Here is a 23,904-nt window from a genome sequence, read left to right as displayed (position 1 = left end):
GATTTCTCGATTTTTTTATTATTATAATATTTCATAATATTTCAATTGCTTTTACTCTTATCGGTGCCACTTGAATTACTGTTGATTGAAAATTCATTATTATCTTTGATACAATTAAAATCTTATGTATACTATAGTTTCATAACTGTTACTGATAAAGGAGATGTTTATTTAATTCACTTATTCAAATATTATTTACATTATTGAAAAAAATAAATATTGATCAGTCCATCGTTAAAAAGTTTTTAATTGAATCATGATGTGAATTTTAAAATTATAATTAAAAATACATATAAATTTTTTTATATTATATATATATAATATTTCTTATTTACTTTACATTTATTTATACTTATATGAATTATAATATTTATTATTCATTTTATATAATCGTTAAATATAAAAGTAATTTCACAATCAATTTTTCACAATTAATTTCATAATCAATTTCTTGTAATCACTTATTTTTATTTGTATGGAATAAGTGTCAGAAAAAAATTGATTTTATTGCGTGGGGAACACCGTTTGCCTACTTCGTTCAAGATAGATACTTGTCCGGATTTACAATTGACAATATTTGTAATACGTTTGGTTATGCTATGAGGTTTGTTTACTTAATAATCGAGTACAAATGATGCATACATAGTCTTATTTATTTTATTATTGGCAAGTAAAAAATCATAATAATAATAGATAAGAAATTTTTTATAATTCTTCATTTAGGCATTAATTGAAATTTTATTTTTCATTATATAGTTATAGTCAAATGCTTTATTAAATTATAATTATTTTAGATTATTCTTAAATCTTATAATTGTGTTTGGTATTGCTTTGATGGTTTTTCATAATGGGGGTTTAATCAAATTTAATAAAATTTAATTCTAATTTAGTTCTAATTATAGGGTTTATGGGTAACGTCATTGCTTATAACTTTTACGCACACATGCGCGCGCGCGCACATATCTTATTATTACCTGTTACATCTATCTTATTTACATTTTACGAATTGATTCATCATATAAATATATAAAAGTTTAGAGGATTTCAATATAAATTTTAATCACAATCGAGTTTAATAGCACTCGATACGTATAAATATAATGAAATTATTAAAAATATGTTCATTTATTAATATAAATTTTCAATTCTAATATAAATCTTGAAACTGAATTGAAGTAACTATTCGTTCTCTTTAAGTCGATTCCCTTTAATTTTCTATTATTTTTTTTATTCTATTTCTTGCACAATTATATTGGTATACATAGATTGTGATTACTTTTAAATCATATTATTGTTCCCAATGCCGTTGTTGTATCTGAGTAAAGTACACTAAACATAACAATTGTATTTCAAAATTAATCATCAGGCATAATAAAAAATGTTTCAAAACATCGAGGGAGATGTACAAAATTAAAGAGTAAATGTATTCGAACCAATCATTAAGATTTTAATTTATTCAAATATAATTCAAAATAAAATTTTAATATATTAACCCCATAAAGTATTGGAAGGATAATAAAAGCTAATTTCATAATAAATATATTATTTTTTGAGCTTTCGTGGAATTTAACTTCTGAGGCGTGTATTTGAAGAAGACAAATTATCTCCATATACTTTTTTTTCATAAGACCGGTATTTATCCATGAAACATTACGATGAAAGATTAAACTCAACCTTTTTATTAAACGTCGATACAAAGAACAATGGTACTACGTAATAATATGGAATCTTCCATATAGTTGATTGTCTTACGTCTTTAAACACCTTCTTCGTATCAAGTACGGGCTATGACCGTCGCGTTACCGTCTTCTCGTCCTCTCTCTTTCTCCCACACTCGTATGCTCTAAGTTTAGTACAGTTTTAGTTTGCTTATACAAACCAACTATAATCTGGTGCACATGCAGGCGCGATGCATTAAATGCAAGCACGCGAGTGTGGGATTGTGAGCTCGCAACCGTCCGCACCCAGCTTTGGACGACATTTTAGGCACTGGCCGGCAGCAGCGCCGACGAAGACGTCGAAGTTCCGGGGTGCATACCTCATAGGGAGTGAGAAAGGGAGAGCGATAGGACTGCACGCACACAGCTATATCAAAGATGGCTCCTCTGCGAAACAGGCAGTTCTCTCGACACTTGACGCGAGGGTGACGAGGGAGAGAGAGAGAGAGAGAGAGCGAGCGAGAGAGTGAGCGAGGGCGAGAGGGTGAGAGGGGAGCGAGAAGGATAGAAAAGATACGGTGTTGAAGAAGAGTTTGAAGAAGGGAGTGACGAAAGGTCGTGGCGATCCGAATGACTGGGAAGTTGTGGACGGGAGCCAAAAGTAGAAACGGCCGGTTGTGAGACGCTCGCGTTCTTCAAATTTTACTAGAAAAACGAGAGACAGAGAGAGAGAGAGAGATAGAATGAACAAATGAGTGTGTTTGTATGTACATGAGAGAAAGAGAGAGAGAGAGAGAGATAGATAACGAGGAAAAAAGAGAAAGCGGAGACGCCAGGGAAAACAATTCAGCGCCGGCTAGGAAAGTTGCACTCCAGGAGGTAACAACAGTGGACAGACCAGTGGATCTTACACTAGGTATGCCATTGCTTTACTCTTTGTGCTCCCAGTGCGAGTGTGAGCGATTCATAGTAGATGAAAGAGGGAGGATGTAATAAATGTAATCTTGACACCTGGAGCCTTTTTGCGAGCCTGTTGTTCCTTTTTATTAAATGTTGGCCCATAGGTGAGATTGTAATAATCTCTTTTACGATTCTGAGCTATTGAATCGGCCACTATGTAGTTGTGTTAGAATCTAAAGCCTGTCCTACTGCTTGATATTTTTTCTTTTGATAATATTATTGAATTATTGAGACTATCGTTCGAGACTTGAGCAATTAATTTTTTATTTTCGAAAAATGAAAGTTTCTTTTACATTGTGTTGAGAATCAGTCTACTTTTAGGAACCCACAGGAATATTGTTCTTAAATGTGTTAACAGGATTTTAGATAAGTTGTTCTTTTTTTTATCAAAGCTATATAATAATTCTGACTTACAAGAAATATATATGCATAATACATTTATTGCACTTGTAATCACTATGACTAAAATAATGATGTAAGATTTTTTTAACGGTTTAAACATTTAAATATTTTGCTGTTTAAAATCAAGATAAAAAAATACACAATTTTATTATAGCATGTAAATTTTTATTAAATAGTAATGTGATTGAGATCGTAGAGTAAAATTCACTGCTTTGTATTGGATTGTTATAATTTCCATGTAAGCAATTGTAAAGGTGAACATTTACAAAATATTGTTATTAATATTGGTTAAAGATTAATTGTGAATGCTGCTTTGCGCAATCAATTAATTATACGCATGTATGCATATGCATATACATATATATATATATATATACATTTTTTTTTTTTATATATTAATAGCTTTTATTATGATCAGATCCTTTTAACATATTTAAAATTATAAATATGTAGTAAAAGAGTATACTGTATTAAAAATTGAATTGAAAAAAAAAATATATTTTCAAATATTCTTGATATATTTAATTTTTAAATCTAATGATATTAAATAATAATATACTATTTGCAATAATTTAAGATTACAAAAGTATTACTTAATTTTTCAGTAATCAAATTTAATAGGTCCTTTGTATTTATGTTAAAAAATAAAAAAATTTCTATTTGTTAATAGTGCATGTATTTAACAGTCTAAAATAACATAAAATAACAATTGATGCTTATAGTTTAAAAACAAGTCATAATTCTTAAAGTTTAATATTTCAACCGTTCAAGTATTACAGGATTTACAATCAACACTTAAATCATTCTTTATTACTCTTTTAACAATTCATCTTCAATAATCATATTACTCATGTAGCATTTATTTGTATTTCAGATACTTAGTGCCATTCCAAAGCAATATTGCTGTTGTGGTTAAAAATAATAAAACCTAGCGTGATATTAATTCCAATAAATTTATATTATTCAATGCCTCACAGAAACATTTAATACGGGACTGAAGTGTATTGGTTTATTAAACTGTGATGTCATTATTAAGTTCAGCTTTGGAAATCAAAGCCTTATATAACAAAAGAGTTTCTTCGCTGCTTCTACAAGAATGTTACCAAAGGAAGACAGTAAAGCTCTTAAGGGTAAACAAAATGTACTGTTTTGTAATTAATAGCATGTAAAATGATATGGTAGTGTTTTCTTATGATTAAGATTGTTATAATATTATTTTCAATAAGATCTTATTTTAAAGGTCAATTTTGTTTATTATTTGTATTAAACTAATTTTGAATGGAAAATAAAATTACAATAATTTGAAATAAATTTAATACTTAAAATAATAATACTCATTGAAATCAAATTGTGCATTGGTTCGTTAAGAGTATAGACATATGGATAATCTAAAATATTTGATAGCGCAGATTTGAATAATGTGTAGTTATTTTTTTAATTTATTTTGAGAAAAATAAAATTTATATTTTATATTTGTTACCGGTGTGGCTTAGATTATAATAATTTAACTTTTATCTGTAGCTTAGATGATTTTATTTAAAGATCAAGTCTAAAGTTAGTGTTTAAATATAAACAGTCTACATTTTTAATTAACTTTTCAATAGTTTTTTTATTTAATTTTGTTTATTAATTCGATTATTTCATAGAGATATTATATTTATTTATCCGTGACTAGATGCATTGATGAACAAATTTATAAATATTAGCATTTATGTATGGTAAATATTTTGTTTGCCACATTAATATTACATAAAATTTTAACTATTTCCCGTAATATATTTTATGACTTTAGTTGCATTTATTTATTCAAATTAATAAAAAGTTTTACATCGCTATATAATAGTGTTATTAGTTTAATTTAATTATTTGTATCTAGAGATTTAAATATCTTAGAATATAAAAATCGAGACTTAAACTTTTAATAATCTGTGAATCTGTATATAAAAAAAAAAGAAGGAAAACATTGTTATTTCATAGTCCAAATTGATACCAATTATAAAAAAAATTGTCTTTAACAAATTAAATTAAATTTTTGAAATTTTTAACAAATCTTTCAAATATCAAAATATTTTGTTAGAAGTTACATATTTAATAATGAAAATTGTAATTGATTTTTGCCATATAAAAAGTTCACAAATTTCAATCACAATAAACAATTAGAAGAAAAATTGTGTTTTATTTTACTATCATTCCATATTAATTGCGAATAAACAAACTTTGTAAAATATTTGCCGTTATTTTCATATAGCTAATACTAAGCTAATACTTTCTCAATAAATCGAGTAATAAAATAAAATAAATGTATTTCTTCTCTAGTTCTTGAGCAGTCCAGCAACGATCCAAGTTCAAGGAATTCAGGAACCTTTGATGAAGATCTAAGTAGGATCAACGTCTGCTAAGTCGATTAAGTACGTGAACCACTGGTGGGTCTCTTCTATTAATTAATAAGTTTGTGAATATATTGGAGTGTAAAAGACGCCCTCAAAGACAAATGGCGCGCAAGAGCGACAACGTGAAGAGTATTAATGTGGCGGTGGTTGGGCTGTCAGGTACAGAGAAGGAGAAAGGTCAGGTTGGCGTTGGCAAGTCCTGCCTTTGCAATCGCTTTATGCGCTCACTCAGAGATGATTATACTGTTGATCATATCTCTGTATTGTCACAGGTACACATTGTTTTTTCTTTGAATTCTTAACTTTTGTACTAACTTTATTGTAAACGTTTCTCAAGTAAAAATATGATTTTTACAAGTTTAACCTGGTACTCAATTTTATATGAGTTTAAGAAATTGTAATGAAAAAATGCAGTAGTTTATATGTAATTAAAGAATGATATAGAATTTATTTTAATAAGAAATAATTATCAAAATTATATTATCTTCTATAAATGGTAATGTATAATATCAACGATATTTATTATATGATTTATGTACTGTAAGATTACATATAGCATAGTAAGATAAATTAAAAGAAAAATTATTCCAATACCTTCTTAGAATTGTGATTGTTTTATAAAATATATGTAACCAGTAATTGAAAGTATTTTATAAAATTAGTGTAACTGACATTTAAAATATCCACAAAATAAATAGTAATCAATAATTAATATAATTATTCTATATACTATATGATAACTTAAATGAAGGAAGCCTTTGAATGCTACAAATAATTGAAACAATTATATTAAGTCTCTTTTAATAAATACATTTAATAAGATAAAATTTTTTATTTTGAAGTCGGACTTTAGTGGTCGCGTGGTCAACAACGATCACTTTTTATACTGGGGGGAAGTGGTTAAGCCAACGGAAGATAGTTCTGTGGATTATCAGTTTCAAGTCATCGAGCATACAGAGTTTATCGATGATTCATCTTTTCAACCATTTAAAGGTGGTAAAATGGAGCCATATGCTAAGAGGTGTACCTCTACAAAAATTACGAGTGCTGAAAAGCTGATGTATATCTGCAAAAATCAATTAGGAATTGAAAAGGAGTACGAGCAAAAGGTTTGATAAGTTTACTCTTATTTCTTCGATTTAAGACATTGAAAAAAGTAATTTGAAAAGCTTGATTCTAAATTGTTATCAATACATGCTACATATAATGATTCTAATAAACAGCTTTTATTTGTTCGTATTAATGTACTATTTTTTAAATCTGTACTACCAAATACATTGAAATTTCTTAGAATACTTATATAAATCATCATAATATATGGTAATTTATATATTATTTTGTAGAGAATCAATACATTTTTAATTATATGTATATTAGCCTGTAATAATTTTAATAATTTTATAATTAATATTTAATTTATTTATATTATTATTAAATTAATTATATTAATATTAAATTAATTTATAATTAATAATTAATAATTTTAATAATTATTAAATTTAGTATCTGTCTTACTGATATTTAGAGTATTATCAGTAATATTATCAGTAAATTTACGGTCTATATATTATCATCTATTAAATATATTTTTAATTTATTTCACTGATGTAATATTAGGGATAAAAATAAAATTTCTTAACAGTATTTCTTAATGATAACATATCGACATTGTTCTTAGGTTTTACCGGATGGAAAGTTGAACATCGATGGTTTTTTATGCATTTTTGATGTGAGAGTCGTGCCTAATCGTTCAATAGAAAAACAGGTTGATATCGTCGCTAATATACTTAACAATTTAATGAAGACGAAAAAGCCGATAGTTTTGGTGACAACCAAGAATGATGATGCCAATGATCAGTATGTGAAAGAGGCTGAAAAACTTTTAATGCGAAAGGAATACAAAGGTTCGATATTGATGGTCGAGACATCTGCCCATGAAAATATCAATGTCGATTTGGCTTTCATGACTGTGGCTCAACTTGTTGATAAAACAAAATTGCGTAGTAAGGTAAAATATTTTTGTACACAAATTCATTGTTTTATTCATTTTAATCAGTATTAATTTTAAGAAGAGTTGTTGCAATCACATTAAAAAAAAAAACTTTTAATCTATAAATCATAAACCAATTTAAAAAATCAACAATATTACCTTATTAGAATGAAAAATACGACATTTATGTAAAATTTTAATTCGTAAAGTTGCTTTTTATAATGTTTTCATAGCACATAGGACAAAAGTTGATTTGAGTATTACTGTACTTTCTTTTATAGGTAATAGCGTTTACAGAAGCTTCTCGTCAACGAAAGGAATTGACAGATATATCAACGGAATCTCTTCAAAAGCTTATATGTATGCACGTACAAGACTATCGTGCCATTTGGTCACATGCATCGAAAAAACTCGCCTATCATAGGGAGTTCACGATGTATGTCGAACTTTTTGGAATCGACGCTACACAACGTCTTTTTCGTAGACACATGAAGAAGCTCAAAGACGAACAAGTGGCTAAGAAGATACAAGGTTACTTAGATGTCCTACCGGATATATTGCACGAGATTTGCCCAGATATTTCTAATTTAATAAACGAGTAAGTTATATTTTCCTTTAAAATGAAATTCTGACGTCTGGTTCACTTTAAATTTTGAGTGAATATGTATTTTATATTTTTTTACATAGTCGATGATTAAATCTTTATCTTTTTTGGTTAATATGATTTTAAATATTTATATTGCAATTATAAATGAGTTAAAATGCAATAAAATAATAAAAATTCGGCTGTTAAATTAGTCGGATTATAGATTAACGAATGTAGGAAAACATTGTTTTTAACACGTATCCAAATTAATTTTTTTAATAATTTAACGTCGTTTCATATTTACTTTATAACATTTTAACGAATTTAGTTATATATAAAAATGATTTTCAAATATGTACATTTTCAAACTATCTGATAAAAAGTTAAAAAGAAATTTATAGAAAAAATAAGTAGCTGTTTAAAAACCTTGCGAAACATAACATTGAACTTTTAAACATTTTTAATGCATTTATTACATTTTCATTAATATATCAGAGAATGGTCGAGCGTGCAGCAGTTTATAAAACGGCATCCCGATTTTGATCGTTATTTTTATGAGTGCCCGGAAGATTTACCGTGGATTGACTATGATTTTGGTGAAAACAACACCTCAAAAATACCATACGATGTATTGGAAACATCGGAGGCTGAAACTGTTTTCAAGAATCATGTGAACGTTTTGCAGCAGGAACAACGTCGTCTCGAGTGAGCCTACTTTTATTTTCTGAATATGGCTGTGATGCAAATATCATTGTATATGTTTGCGTTGGTGCATTTAGAATTTAGGATGTGTCGTCTTAGTTTTACTAACAATTATTTCATAGTTCATACCAAAATACCACACGAGAGAATTTTTCAATTCCTTTTTTTATTTGATTTAAATATATTTTATTTTGATTTTTACTTATTATTACGATTGCGGATTTAATATTTTAGCAAAAATTAAAATATATTAATATGTTACTAATTAGTTCATTATATAAATATATTGAATTTTTTTTATTAAAAGAACATGTAAATATTTAAATAAGATAATATTTAATGATTAAAAAAAGAAAGAAAATATTTTGGAAATTACAACTTCAAAATAAATATATTCTACGAAAAAAAGGATTTTATTGTAAATTCAATTGTAGATTTCGAGTAAGTATTGTTTTAGTATTTATTAAAACAAATAAGATGAAAGTTATTTTCATAATTTGATCAAAGTTTAAAAAATTCTTTAAATTATAAGTAGAGTTTAAAAAATAATTCATTTCCAAATGACAAAAATTTGTCTATTTATTTTTAATATTATTTAGATTAGTTTGAGTTTACCGTCATTTCGATTATTAAGAACAATAACTTTTTGTAAATTTGATCGTGTGGTAAGGTAAATTATTATTGCCTTGTTGGCTAAATGTTAATGCCAGCGATGAAATCTATGTGCAGCAAACTAATGCTTTTTGCTTTATTCTGGGTGGCCTCTTTCTTTTTGCAGACTTCCAAACAGGTAATTACACGCTATTATTTTACAGCTATTAGTTAATTAGTTTTTAGTAATTTATTTTTTGTACTGGGGCTTATTAAGTTCACATTGAATGCAGAATGAATTAGTATTTGTTAATAGTAACTCTAAAATATTGAAGATTATAATATATTAAATAATATGATGAATATATCTAGCATGTCTATATAGTATAATATAATTTAGTTTCTTAATTAGTGTAGAATGTTTTAATCAATTGGTAAATGAAAATTTTAAGTAGCTCAGTTATTTCAAGCTTTTAATTGGATTTTAAAAATGTTTCATAGTTCATTGAGTTTATAGTTTATAGTTTATAGTTTATAGTTACATGTCAATATATGAAAATATAGATTTTAATAAATAGCAGTCAAGTTTAAAATAATTTTATCAGCGTTATTAGTTTCTTGATCGGCTATTATTATAGTAAAAATTATTAGTATGCTAAAAAACTTAAAGCAGTGTAATTAAAGAAAAATACGTTATAATTATTTTAAGAGTTCGTGTTAATTAAATTTTCATTATACAAAAATCAGTGTAAATGTTATTAGTCCGTGGTAAAAAAAATAAAAAAAAATTATAAAAGTGTATTTGATTTTTATATTTTAGGTTGAAGAAACAGTTTAAACAGTTGCTGGAAGAGACGGGTTACGTTACTCCAGGAAAACAGCTTACGGAAGTACGAGTGCTTTTTATGGGCCGTGAGTGCTTTGAAGCGTTGTCTCATCATGATTGCCAAGAAATCTACGATCAACATCAAAAGGAAATTATCGAAAAAGCCAAACATAACTTTCAGGTGCGTAGGCGCAGTCGATCTGATATTATTGTACTCTATATTTTGTAAAGTAAGAGTTTATGGTTTATACAATGAATTATTGTTTCACCACAAATTTCACGTGGAGATTTAATAAATTTAAAATGAAGTTTTATTTAAGGTAATAATGGTATATCTATTATAAAAAAAAATATATATATATATTTTTAATTGTTTACAACGTCCTTATTTATTTCTAGTGAATAGATAAATAAATTAACGATTCTTTATTTTGATTAATGCTTATGCTAGCAGTTGTATTTGTGTGGTATTAAAAATATTAGATAACCAGCTTTATTTTAATTTTATAAAGATTTATCGTAAAGAACGGTAAAATCTTTTTTTCACTAGACTTAACTTAACTAAACTTTACTTAAAGAAAAGTTTTAGTTTAAAATCTAGTTTAAAACCCGTTTTCATAAATTTGGAAATGAAATTTATAATAGAGATTTTTGAGAGAATTTTCAGTGATCTATATGTTTATAAAGATTAAATTTTCAAATTGTTAAAATATTTAGAATTATATATTAAATGTATAATATGAGATTTATTATAATAACATTATATAATTTATTAATTTTTATAATTTAATTTATTATAACATAAATAATAATATTATAATTTATTATTTAATAATTTAATTTATTTATTGTTCATTAGGAATTGCTTTTGGAACATGCAGATTTATTTTATCATTATAAAAGTATCGCTCCTACGGGTACAATTACGCAAGAAGATATTAAAGAAATAACTGATGCTTTGCTTAACGATTTTAGGTAAAATGGTGTATTTATAGTTTTTAAACATACTGTAATATGAGAAATAAAAATTTTTCTTTAATTGAATGTTTTTCTTACAGGTATAAGGCTTTAGATAGATTAGACCAAGACAGAAAATTAATGCTTTTTCAGCATTTAGGTTTCGTTCATTGTCCAATTCGAGAACACTGCCCAGCTTTTCCTAATTGTATGGACGCTTTAATTGAACGAATTTTAGGAACAAAGGCTCATAGGTAATTATTATTTGCTTTTATATAAAAAATTTCAAATTCATAATATACGTTGTTTTACAATGTCGATTTGTATAATGCATCAAATATCTTTTTACTTTTATATAGACCATCGTCTTGGAACCATAGTAGTCAATGGCAGTTAACTTCTGAAAATAATCAGCTTAATTTGGTGATACTAGGTAGTAACGGACTGAGCGAGGAATTTGCTCGTGAGATTCGATCACAAACGGAGGATGACGAAGTGGAAATTGATTGTCAATTGTATACACTTGGCTATCGTGTTATCGATGGGGATGTCGGAATACCCCATAATTCTTTTACTACATCTGATTTTATGCCTCACGGTAATGAGTAATAAATCAATGTTTCTTTGTGGCAGTGATTATAAACATTATTTGTATTTTATAATTTTTAGGTTCCTTTTGTATTTGTTCGAACGAGGATACGTTTGAGTACGTTCGTTCGTCTTTAGAGAAAACGCTTCTGTCAAATTTGGAACAGGAAGATCGGTTACCATTTCAGGGATTGCCGATAGTAATTATATTCGTTCCAGATGGAATAATAGATGAACTTGAAGCAGTAAGACTTCGCGAGGAGGGTCAAAATCTTGCAGACAGGTAAATCTTAGCACGAATATTCTACACTTGATTGTATTGAATTTCCGATGAGTTAAGAATATTACTTTAACTTTATTTATTATAAGTATTATTGTATTTTTCAATCACAGTTTACAATGCCCATTTATTGATGTTGCAATTGAGGATTTAGAACAAGATAAGAGATTTCCTACAATGTTGGTTAAGGATGCATTGCAACAACTTGTTCAAGCGATAAATCATAGGGCAGGATTTTTGAATATCTACCAAAGTGTTATTGAATGTTTGGAGCCAGATATTAGGTACATATTATTTATTATCATTATTAATGCTTACTTAATCTGAATCTGCTTTATAATTTAATGATATTTTTCGTATTTATTAAGGAACATTTCTTAATACTATTATGAGCTGTTAAATTCAGATTATTATATCGTTAGATAAATATTTAAATTTTAAAAAAGTTATTTAATAAAAATAAAAAAATTTTTTAATAATTAGTATTGAGGTTAGTGCTCATGTTATTACACAAGTGAAAAATGTTTTTTGTAGGATAATAATGTGTATGTTCTGCGGTGATCCGTACTCAGTGGAAAATGTGCTTGCACCACTGTTGAGCCACCAGTGTTGTTTTCTCAGTAGTGAGCGGTCCATTGTTCTTGAAACATTTCTCGGCGAGTCAAAACGTCGAGTTGAAGTAACAATATCAAGCTTTCACGGGGCTAACGCCTTTAGGGATGAGCTCGTCCATGGCTTCATTCTTGTTTACTCAACCAAAAGGAAAGCCTCGTTGGCTACACTCAAGTACGCGCGAATTTTGTAAATGCCAGACTCTTGTCATTACTTACATAGCCATTATTATGCAAGATAAATTATTCTTTAATAGTTTATGTTTGGTATAGTTATCTAGATTGAACTACACAGTATGTACTTATCGTTGTTTCTATTCATTTGATTAATGGAATCGTAAAGGCAGTTGTTTTAATTCTTAATTAAACTGACAATAACTATTTTTTAAATATAGGATTTGAAACTCATTAAATATAAATTCAGTACCCTTTAGTTCATTATCAATTTCAAAAGTAGACAGTAAATAATGGTAATTATTAATTTCTATTAATGATTTAATTTTTTAATTTCTATATTATCGTTTAAGACAAAATATTTTATTATTTAATTATTGTTCTAATTGAAATTCTTTTAATTTTAAAATGCATTAGAAAATTATAAACATTTTAAACAAAATTGAACAAATCGTATTATTATTATTTTTATTAATTGTTTTTTACATTACATACGTTCATATAAATATCTAATGGTTGCTAATAATTGCATTTGAACCCCTTAAAATAAACCATTAAAGAATAATTTATTTTTGCAACATTAAACGCAGATTATTTAAAATAATACGTGTTTTTATAGTGCGTTTTCACATAACATTCCAAATTTGCCAATTCAAATAATGGCAGTGACTGATACTGGAGGTGCTAATGCATTCTTTAGTAATGATTTGAGCCATCATCTCATAACAGAAGGAAACGCTACGGCCGATAAGCTACAGGCTCATTTCATGACCTCCTCGTCATCTTGTCAGCAAAAAAGTAAAAGAATACTCGTTTTTAATACTTTTCTTTTATATCGTTAAAAAAAATTGAATAACTTTTTTCACGCGATTTAATTTATTAATTAGCATCATTGTGCATTACGGAAAATTAATTAAAAAAAAATACGTTAATTTGATAATTTTCTTTAATTAAGTCTTCGAGTATAGTATGATTTTTTTTTATCATAATTCATAGAGTGAGCAACTTTTTATCTTGTTTATTTCCAATGGTATTATAGATGTTGGATATTTATGATAAATTAATTAAAAAATTTTTATTAATTGTATTTTATGATTCTATTGTTACAATGTAAGTAAAATATATATTTTCAGCGGCTTTCTATACACCGTTCTTTAAAGAAGTGTGGGAGAAGAAGCCAGAGATTGAGCAGGCATTTAATATGGAAGAACCAGGCAACCTTAATGATAGTGGCGAAGGTACACTAGAATATTCGGCATTGCATCCGATGCCTCCACCGCGTCATGAAAGTTACCATTTACAGACTCCGGACGATGGGTGAGTTAGTCGGAAAAAGTTTATTCAAAGATTAAAGATTTATTATTTACTTTTCCCCTCTATCCCCCCTCTCACTATTCCATCCTCTTTTGGTATCTTTTTGTCTTCTTTTATTTCTTTTTATATGTTTCTGAATATCTCTCATAGTAGCAATCATTTGTGTATAAATCAAGCACATTTCATTACATGTTATATGGGTTTTAACTGAAAAATGAGTGATTTTTAAATTTTAAATAAGTTATATATATATATATATATATAAAGAATATAAGAATATATTATAATGTAAGAAAAAAATTATTTGACGAATTTAAATTTATATTTAGTACTTTTCAATATTTAACTTTTTTTTTTATTAAAACAGTCATTTAATGTAAAATGATCCAAACCTTTTGGAGTTCTTTGGATGAATAATTACACGTTCATTTTTAAAAAAATATTTTTAATTGTTTACTTCTATTGTGATTTAAAAAATCGATGACGTTAAATTAATTTTAGTTTATTTAAATAATCACATATTTGTACCTTTATTGAAATATTCATTATTAGAAAATTAATATTTATTTAGCCACATGTATGTACAAACGAGATGCCAAGAGTGCTACTGAAAAAGTTAAGATATTTAAAAACTGTCACCAGAAGTTCTTAAGTTGAATTTATCAATATTTGCAATGAGAGAAGTTAGTTAATTTTTCTAGATTTTATTTCTAACGGGAGTAAATTGTGCTTCATTCATCTTCAATGGATTTGTTCGAAGTACTAAGAAGAATGTAGATAAATAATCAACGGTTATTCTTCCTTTCTAATTGTATTATTTCTAGTCTAATGTCAAGCAGTATGTCTGTAACTTTCAGAAGTGGTTCGGAGTCTTACGAGCAACTGACACCGGACGGGGAGTTGGGCGAAGGTGGGCTTAACGAGCACTTCGTCGACAATCGGGCAACTCCAAGCGACGATAGTGATATTTACAGCCAAGTCGATTATCATCGAGAGGAGCGTGATAGAGACTTCGGCAGGAGTGGCGATATTGCAAGCAAATTGTCCGGTATGCGTCACTTACCTGATACGATCATTTTCATTATTTCATCACTAAATTTCAATATTGATATCATTTGTTTGTTTATTTTATTATTTCTTATTATTTAAGTTTAATCAATTAATTGGTTTGTAGCTGTATGCAAAGAATTGTAGAAACTCATGTAAAAATTAATTTTCTTGGTGATTCATTCATTAGATTTCTCATATAATTTCTTCGCAAATATGTTATTAACAATTTTCGCCTAAAATTACGGGTTATTGTGTAATTACTAATACCACAAAAATATCTAATTTAATATTTATGTTGTATTAATTTCATTCAATATTTTCTATTAAATAAGTAATATTTTGAAGTAATAAAAGAAAATACTTCAAATAATTCAGTATCAATTACCACGCTAATTTGAAATAGATGCTTATAAAAGTTTAAATTTTAAAGATGAATGTATGAATTGTTTTTAAAATTTTGTTTAAATATACATCATTGTTTTGTTTTTTATTATAAATAATCTATTGCTACTGAAATATTTTCATATTTGCATTCTATGGCTTCAATAAAAACTCGTTCATATTATTATCACCAAAGAATTTTTATCATACAAAATTAATAATTGAGAGTTTTTTTTAAGAACAAAGATACTATAATGAAGTATATAAAATACATAAATTTTCTAATTGGTATAAATTTATGAAAATACGGAATATTTTCATTTTATTAGGAATATTAATTTGTAAATAATATAATTTTTTATTAAATTCCATCAATTAAAATACTTCAATCGAAAAAATTAGTCAATAGAAGTAAAAATAAATTATTATTCATATTTTAAGAAGAATCACAAATGCAAATCATTGAATTATATCATTTAATTTTTTAAATAAATTGATTAATTCATCTATTATATTCGAACTATTAAATATTTTATTATATTACTTAATATATGATTAAATATTATAATATTAAAAATAATTAATACAAATAAGATGATTATTAAAATTAGTTAAAATAATGTAATAAGTATAACAATAATATATGATATAACAATTTAGTTTGAGACACATACAACATGTATTGTGATACAGAAAAGTTTTTCATTAAACGTCTTAAAGAGTGGATATAATCAATATTTTCAGTAGACTGGATGTTATATAAAGAAAAAATAAATCATATAAAAAAGTTCCATTTCATCTCTTCTACGTCTAGAAAATATTTTTCTTTATTAATGAACCAAATATTTTGGCATTTATGAAATTCTTTATTTATTCGCTTATCTGTAATATGACAGAAGTATCAGATTCTATTATAATTTTCGTGAACATTAGTGTACTTCATTTATAACGAATTATAATACAAAAAACTTATAAGAAATAAAAATATTTGTTCGTTGAAGAGAAAAGTAGGAATATTTTTTCTGGACTGTTTGAAGGCATCATATCTCTAGAACTAACTAACCATATATTTGCATAATATCAGGCGTTATTAACCAAAACTGAAGCTATAATCAAGACTTATTACTTTTTCTCCATGCGAAAAGCAATGAAGCACTTTCGCACGGTTTCAGGATGGGTTAAGGACACTTTCATGCACCAGCAACAGGACGGGGTGAATAATAGTTACTCGCAGCGAGCATTTACCACCGGTCGTCGACATATATCACAAACCAAATCGAGGCCCAAGGGTAACAGCCAGACTCTTAAGCAGCCCGGGAAGATAAACCTCAAGGATTTTTCAAATGTGACCGACGTAATATCACGTATGGCCATCGGGGAAAAAGATGAACATGGCAAGATGCTCGGGCACGCGCCTCTTGCCACTCCGGAAATGGTCGATCTCGGTTCTGAGTACGCGCAGGTGAGAAGAATGGTGAACATAATTAATTTTTGTTCTTAATTGTAAGACTTAAGAGTTACAGATTGCGAAATTTCTTTATTTCAATCTTATTTTTTAAAAAATATTAGGCCATTCAGGTGAAAAGTATTCATTAAATAAATATATGTACATTATAAATAGTATAAAATTTTGATTATTTTTATTAAAATATATTGAACTTTTGCTGGTAAAGTATATTTATGTTTTGTTAGTTGTCAATGAAAAAATTTGTTAAAATCTTAGGTCCTTATTCTTAATGATATCGATTAAACTGACACTACGTCATGCATCAACATTTAATAATCGGAGCAATAATTGTTACAATTGCGAAAGTTTCATTATTATTATTATTCAAAAATAAAAGAATTATAGACAATAATTTTAAAAATAGGATTGTCCATTCAAAAGTTTAAAAATGAACCTTAATGTTCTTATAGGTGAAGGATGTTGTACCAAATTTGTATTCGCATTATGATGGAGATTATGTTTACACTTTGGTGCATGATTCTATTGGAAACAACAAATCTAAATTGCGACATAGGAGAGAAAAGGGTCAACCTTGTAAGTTGAATTGGCTTTTATCGTCTTATGTAAATTGTATACGAAACTATTAATATATATAAACTTAATGAGAAGTTAAATATACTATTCATAAAAGTGCTATATTAGTACAAAAATTTCAATAATTATAACGAAATTTGCAGGTATTTGCATTATCATTACTTACCAATAAACATCCTAAAATTTTAATTTATATATTTTATATAATTATAAACGTTAATACGGTCTGGCGAACTAGCTTAGTTCGCATGTTGAGTAGAAAATAAGCCACTAGAGATTGTAATAAAATATATGAATTTTGCTTGAAATCAAACAGATTCACCATCGACAGCTTATACCGACTCTGACTCCGAGTGGAGTTCTCTGGAACGTCAGAGGGTGGCGGAGGCCCTTAGCAAGGTCAACAATAAGAAGTTATCATCACACAAGCGGACGCGCAAGAAGCGTACAGCTATACCTGTAGCCACGCCCAAGGTGCCCCAGCTCTCTGGTATGTCCGGAGTTATCGGGAGTGGTCTTAGCGACGGAATTATTGGGCTTAATTACAACATGAAAGATGATAAGAGTTGGCGCATCGATCTCAACGACCGAGGTATGATTTCTTATTAGCTTTTTATGGTCGTTTCATTTGTATCATTAATATGTTTTAATTCACGTAGCTTTAAATTATGGATTAAACGTGGAAAGAAAATTTATATAGGCTCATGTAATATACTAAACCAATGAAATCCACTTTCTTATTGTATTCGTATTAATATTATTATTATATTTTATATAATTATTATTCTCACAATATTGATACATTGGCATGCATACTAATTATTAACAAACTTATTAACATGGCTTAGCGTATGATTTAAAGTATAAAAATAAAAAGTTATCTCGTAAAGGATGCATTAAATTTTTTAGCGTCGAGCGAGACTCCTGACAGTTCAGAATCAAGCGATCAAGAGCAGCTCTCGAGATCTCGGTCAAAGTCACACACGAAACATCCAGCTACTAGCCTTCGCAAAAAGTTTGGCAACTCGTTGCAACAACAGCAGCAACAAATGCATATGTCGACGACTCTTCAACATCCCTTCAATCTTAAGCACATGACTCAGGAAATGTTTAGTACTATTTCAGCGAAACAGCGTATAGTCCTTGGCGAGAACAACATGATAAACATGCCGGACGATGAGTCGAGCCTCGACGTATCATCCCCTCGTGAGATAAATTCACCGAGCTTTGGCCTTCTAGCCAAAAGCAAGGATGGCCAGGACAAGCTGACACGTAAACGCGACAAGCAGAAGGCCAAGGAGGATGAGAAGTTAGAGAAGCGCAGATTAAAGGTAAAACATTATTTAATCGTCGTAAGGGTAGGAAGGATGAAATTGAAATATTTTCTGTAATTAAAGCTTTTGTGAATATTTTTATCAAGATGAATAATTATATAATTAAATAAATAAATATTAAATAAAATAATTACCTATGCGATTAGTTGCTTTGCTAGTAAATAATAAATAGTGATTAAATCAAAGTATCGAGAATAGTAAGTATGTTGAAGTAATTTAAATTTGTTCACATATTTATTGTAGGAGGAGAAATTGAAGAGGCATGCTGAAAAAGAACGCGAACGCGAGAAGAAAAAGCAAGAGAAAACACGACAAACGAAAGGTGTAAACATGTCTATACAGCTGCCTCAAACACTTATCGAGGATTTCGCTCAGAGCGACACCAACCCAATTCCGCTTTTCCTTGAGAAATGTGTGCGATTCATCGAGGACGAGGGTCTCGATTCTGAGGGCATATATAGGGTACCAGGAAATCGTGCTCACGTTGAACTTTTATTCCAAAAATTCGAAGAAGGTATTGGAATGAAATTTGAAACCAATTTAATATATTATTCTTTATAAAATACGAATAAAATTCATGTTAAATTTATTATTTTTTAGATGTCAACGTAGATATACATTCGTTAGATATTCCCGTGAATGCAGTGGCTACAGCACTCAAGGACTTCTTTTCCAAGAGATTACCACCTCTTATAGATAAGGAAAGCATGAGTCAACTCGAGGATATATCGGGTGAGCTCTCATCAACACTCGGCTTGCCTTTTTATTTTTTCTGCTCTTTATCATATTAATAATACAAGGCTGGGCTGCAATATGTATTATTTTTCTAATTAGCAGAATGTTATTTTGTAAACATTTATTTTAGAATACACATACACACACACACACGCGCGCGCACGCACGAACACACACACGCACACACGCACACACACGCACGCACACGAACACATGTATACACGCTCATGTATTGTGAATACATACACACATACACTTTATACACGCATAAACACTATATACACACTCTATAACACACTCTACAGACACACAAACGCCAGCACATAAAATACATTTACGTACTGTATAGTGAAAACATATATTTATGTTTACAATTCTGTTTTTATTTTTTTAAATCTAAAGGTGCACGTGGTATCAGCAAACCGATGTCCGCGACATGCATGAATATGGAAGGTTGGTTTTTTCTTTAATTGATTAATTTTGTTAAATAATTTACATAAAACGGGCGATGTACATTAAATAAGAAAAAAAAATCACAAATGAATCTATTTGTAAAATGGGATTCTCTTACCTTATTACGTAAGCTTAGTGAGTTTTAATATTTTTTTATTAGCAGGTTCGGCGTGGCATGATACTTGTTTTTGTCATCAGAAGGAATGCAAATTTTTTAAAACTATTGTATAATTAATTATTTGATTTGTATCATCTAAATAATATATTCATATATCAATATATAGAGGATGGTAGGTTTCATTTTTAGTTGCTAAATTCTTATTCATGAAAGCCAGAAGATTTTATTTTTTCATTTATTACGCTGAACCTGTTAATGCTATGTACACATTGTTAGTTGATTTATTGAAAATTACATTCTCTGCTCTTAAGTTTAATTCATTTGTTTTTTAAATTACTAAGGTTAGCGTAGTTATATTTTAACGATAGTTATACGTGTATAATAGATTTCAAATATCATGTTCAGATTAAAGAAAAAATTAATTTAAATAACAAGTAAATCGACAATATTTTATAAATTTACCGGCAATTTAATATAAAAATTAGAGGATAAGTAAATTTTTTAACTAGCGAACTATTATTTTATATTTTAATTAAACATATTCACTGCCTTTTTAATAGCGATTATAGAATTGACATTCGGCGCTCATTAGCTTTCGATGTTGTAATAATAGCTCGTTTTTCTTTTCTGTTTTCTATTTTTCTCTGCGAATGCAACGTTTTAGATCGAAGCGGCAGATTGCTGGCCCTGCGCATGATGCTGACCAAACTCAACTCTGTCAACTTCGATGTGCTTAAATTTATATTCCAGCATTTTGTCAAGTGAGTATTAAAATGAAATATTGTAATAAATTTAATATTTTAAATGTTCACATAAAATTAATTTTATACGAAATTTGTAATGTATTATTATGACCGTTGAAAGGTATACAAATGTTAAGTAAGTTATTTAAATAAATTACATTATCTCAGATATTTTAAAATTCAAGATAAATAAAAACTTTTTATTGTAGATTAATAGTATTAAGTATTAATTTATATCTCTATTAAATTAAAGTAAATATTTGAAACCGTTTCAAGCTGGGACGATATTTCTTTTAATCTTGATTATGTAATATTTACATATATATATATAATAATTTATGTGATACTCTATATTAAGTTTCTAAGAAAGGTATATTTTTATTTTAATTCACTTTCTATAATAAATATAATTTTTAATAATTTTAAATAGGGAGGGAGAGAGAAAGAGAGAGAGAGAGAGAGAGAGAGAGAGTGAACACTTTTTCAAGGATAATGTTTAAAATTGTGAATAAAGTTTTTTAGTGCAAAATATAATATATACTATCATACAAATAAAAAAAACATTACTCACTACATATGTTAAAGTAGAATTAGAAAATTAAATTAAGATTAGTTTAATGTAGTAAATATTAGATATAAACAGCGCACTTGAAACATTTTGCATTAAGACGTTAATTAATTTATGACTCCTTTATCATGAATTATTTATAAAAGTTTTTAATTTATTTTAGAAGTTTTAAATTTGAAATAATTCTCACTTATATTTGTGACAAACATTAAATAAATTTAATATTTATGGATGAAATGAGGATATACAATTTTTATGATACTATATATTTTCTATAAATATCAAAATCGTTTTTAATTGCTAAAGCTTTGATATACTTTTTTATATAAAAAATGAATGACAACGGGCACTTAAAAAATTCAATTCTACATTTATTTGAATTCGCAGAGTCGCTGAAAATTGTAAACTGAATAGTATGGATAGTAAAAATCTTGCAATCTGCTGGTGGCCAACTCTTCTGCCGATTGAGTTTAACGACCTCGGTAGGTTCGAGGCGATGAGGCCTTACCTTGAAGACGTCGTCCAAACAATGATCGACCAGTACCCATTCTTGTTTTGCGGTAAGGAAGCAATCGTTATGGTCTGAGCGAAATACAGCGACTCTTCAAATCGAGGACGTTTAAACGAATATGACTTTATCCTCCGAAGAAAGAGAAAGAAACATTATACAGATGTTTCAAGAAATACATATTCATATGTACGCACATATGACGATTTAAAAAACTGATTTATAATATATACGCATATTTCTTTTGATCATTTATCTTTTGTGCAACACAATTAGCTTTTAGTTTTTCATGCTAGAGCCTAGATACAATGAAAAAGATACATTTTTTAAAGGCTAATGTTTAAAAAATTGTGAATACAGGCTGTAAGTGTAATCATTGTATGAGGAGATATTGCCTCTTTCTTCATTTTCTCGATGTGAAACAATGAGGAGGCGGTTGTGTATTATTTAAGTATGTGTTTAGCTATCGTTTCCTAAGAGTGCGAAGCAAAAACAGACACAGAGTTTTTAGATAGCGTTTTAAATGATATACATATTATATATAAACTGTGACGAAACAGAAAATAAAATACATAAAAGGTAATCTGAAAACAATAATAAATCTATGTCGATGTTGCTTTATATTAATCAAGATATTGTCGATGATATTTCGCACAACTTATGAGATACACTCAAGCTTAATGGGAGAAACAAATGAGTGAATGAGAAGGTAAGTGTGAATCGGAGACTGAAAATGAAAGAGAATATGAGAATGAGAGAAGCGAAAAAGATATAGAGGGTGCGTAGTGTGCACAAAATGATAAAACGAAACGACGCTTATATTGTAATTTTAAAGCGAGAAAAATGGCGCCATAATCATTCCACGATGTGAGATAGAACAAAGCGTTAGTAGTGCCATGTCATGCAAGCGAGAAGGATGGAAAAATACAATCCTAATTGAGCATTCCTACTTTTAAAAAGGGAGTTTACGTACTCGCCAAAAGATATACCTAAGGAGCATTAAGAATATATCATTATGGGTAAAGATAAAGTAAAAATACCTCTTATATTAAATATTCAATTATTTTAATTTTATTTTTTTTAGCATTTTGCATTTTAATTTATCACTGTGACAAAAAGATATTGATTTTATGAAATTATGTGATTGGCAATGCTAACATACACCAAATATAAATTTAATTCGATTAATTCTACTTTTCCATAAAAAAAATAAAGTATGATATCGTGGAAGTATATTCATTAAAACGTCCCGTCTCTATTCTCTATTTTATATTTTTTATTATATGTGGTTGATTGATATTAATACGTTTTTAAACACAACTCCGAATCGAAGTAGAGTCGAAGGTGAAAATGAAAAAAATTAAAAATAGTGCGTTGTTGATTAAACGAAAAAGAATTTTCATAACGATAAAAAAATAGACAAGAAATAAATGTAACTCAGCGACTAACGATGACCTCCGCTAATGCAAGATTTTATACATTCGTACGTAACGTTTAAACATAAATGTCGAAGTGCGGAGTAAGAAGGAAATAGTAGAAAGTAAATAAAATAACTGTAATATGCTATATATACAAGAAAAAATTGGCTCCTATGCACATGAATTTTTTCGTAGTAAATTTTGTGTACACCAGAGGAAGAAATCGATATCATCTTTTTCTGATATACGGCGAGAGTCATAATATTTTAAGAAATCGAGAGAAAGAGTGAGAATATGAACTGATTATTTTTTTTTTGTTTTATTATTTTAAAAATATATTTTTTTGCCTAACTTTTCTAGGTAAAAATTATATTCTTTATGTTATTTTTTTAAAATCATAATTTAATACCTTAGTTAGCTAATTATTAACGATTTGTATAAACTAATTCTCGAATCACAATTGTGTCATAGTGTATTAAAAATCGTTTTTTATAATTTATTTTAGTTTTTTAGTCTGAGTTTATAA

At 27.9% G+C, this 23,904-nt stretch overlaps 1 protein-coding gene across 1 annotated transcript; it reads left to right on the top strand.

Annotated features, from left to right (window-relative positions):
- The first annotated feature begins 1,626 nt into the window (after positions 1-1,626).
- RhoGAPp190 (Rho GTPase-activating protein 190) lies at positions 1,627-22,544 on the top strand. The gene is made up of 27 exons (XM_011498880.1): positions 1,627-2,574; positions 3,895-4,150; positions 5,337-5,682; positions 6,253-6,519; positions 7,089-7,418; positions 7,682-7,998; positions 8,482-8,691; positions 9,467-9,478; positions 10,100-10,286; positions 10,965-11,080; positions 11,164-11,316; positions 11,422-11,660; positions 11,732-11,933; positions 12,044-12,214; positions 12,465-12,716; positions 13,335-13,513; positions 13,849-14,032; positions 14,869-15,077; positions 16,633-16,922; positions 17,378-17,501; positions 17,818-18,093; positions 18,411-18,832; positions 19,079-19,349; positions 19,436-19,567; positions 19,973-20,023; positions 20,806-20,902; positions 21,840-22,544. The coding sequence occupies exons 3-27, from the start codon at positions 5,512-5,514 to the stop codon at positions 22,036-22,038; spliced, it is 5,061 nt and encodes a 1,686-aa protein (XP_011497182.1). The 5' UTR covers positions 1,627-2,574; positions 3,895-4,150; positions 5,337-5,511; the 3' UTR covers positions 22,039-22,544.
- The last annotated feature ends 1,360 nt before the right edge of the window (positions 22,545-23,904 follow it).

This window comes from Ceratosolen solmsi, unplaced genomic scaffold, assembly GCF_000503995.2.
Source record: "Ceratosolen solmsi marchali unplaced genomic scaffold, CerSol_1.0 scaffold10, whole genome shotgun sequence".
In the NCBI taxonomy this organism is placed as follows: domain Eukaryota; kingdom Metazoa; phylum Arthropoda; class Insecta; order Hymenoptera; family Agaonidae; genus Ceratosolen; species Ceratosolen solmsi.
This window is presented reverse-complemented; position numbering and strand designations above follow the sequence as displayed.

Coding starts and splice junctions, on each gene's coding strand:
- RhoGAPp190 (XM_011498880.1), top strand. CDS start 5,512: ATGGCGCGCAAGAGCGACAACGTGAAGAGTATTAATGTGGCGGTGGTT. Junction 7,419..7,681: donor AAACAAAATTGCGTAGTAAG/GTAAAATATTTT, acceptor TTTCTTTTATAG/GTAATAGCGTTTACAGAAGC. Junction 11,934..12,043: donor GGTCAAAATCTTGCAGACAG/GTAAATCTTAGC, acceptor TTTCAATCACAG/TTTACAATGCCCATTTATTG.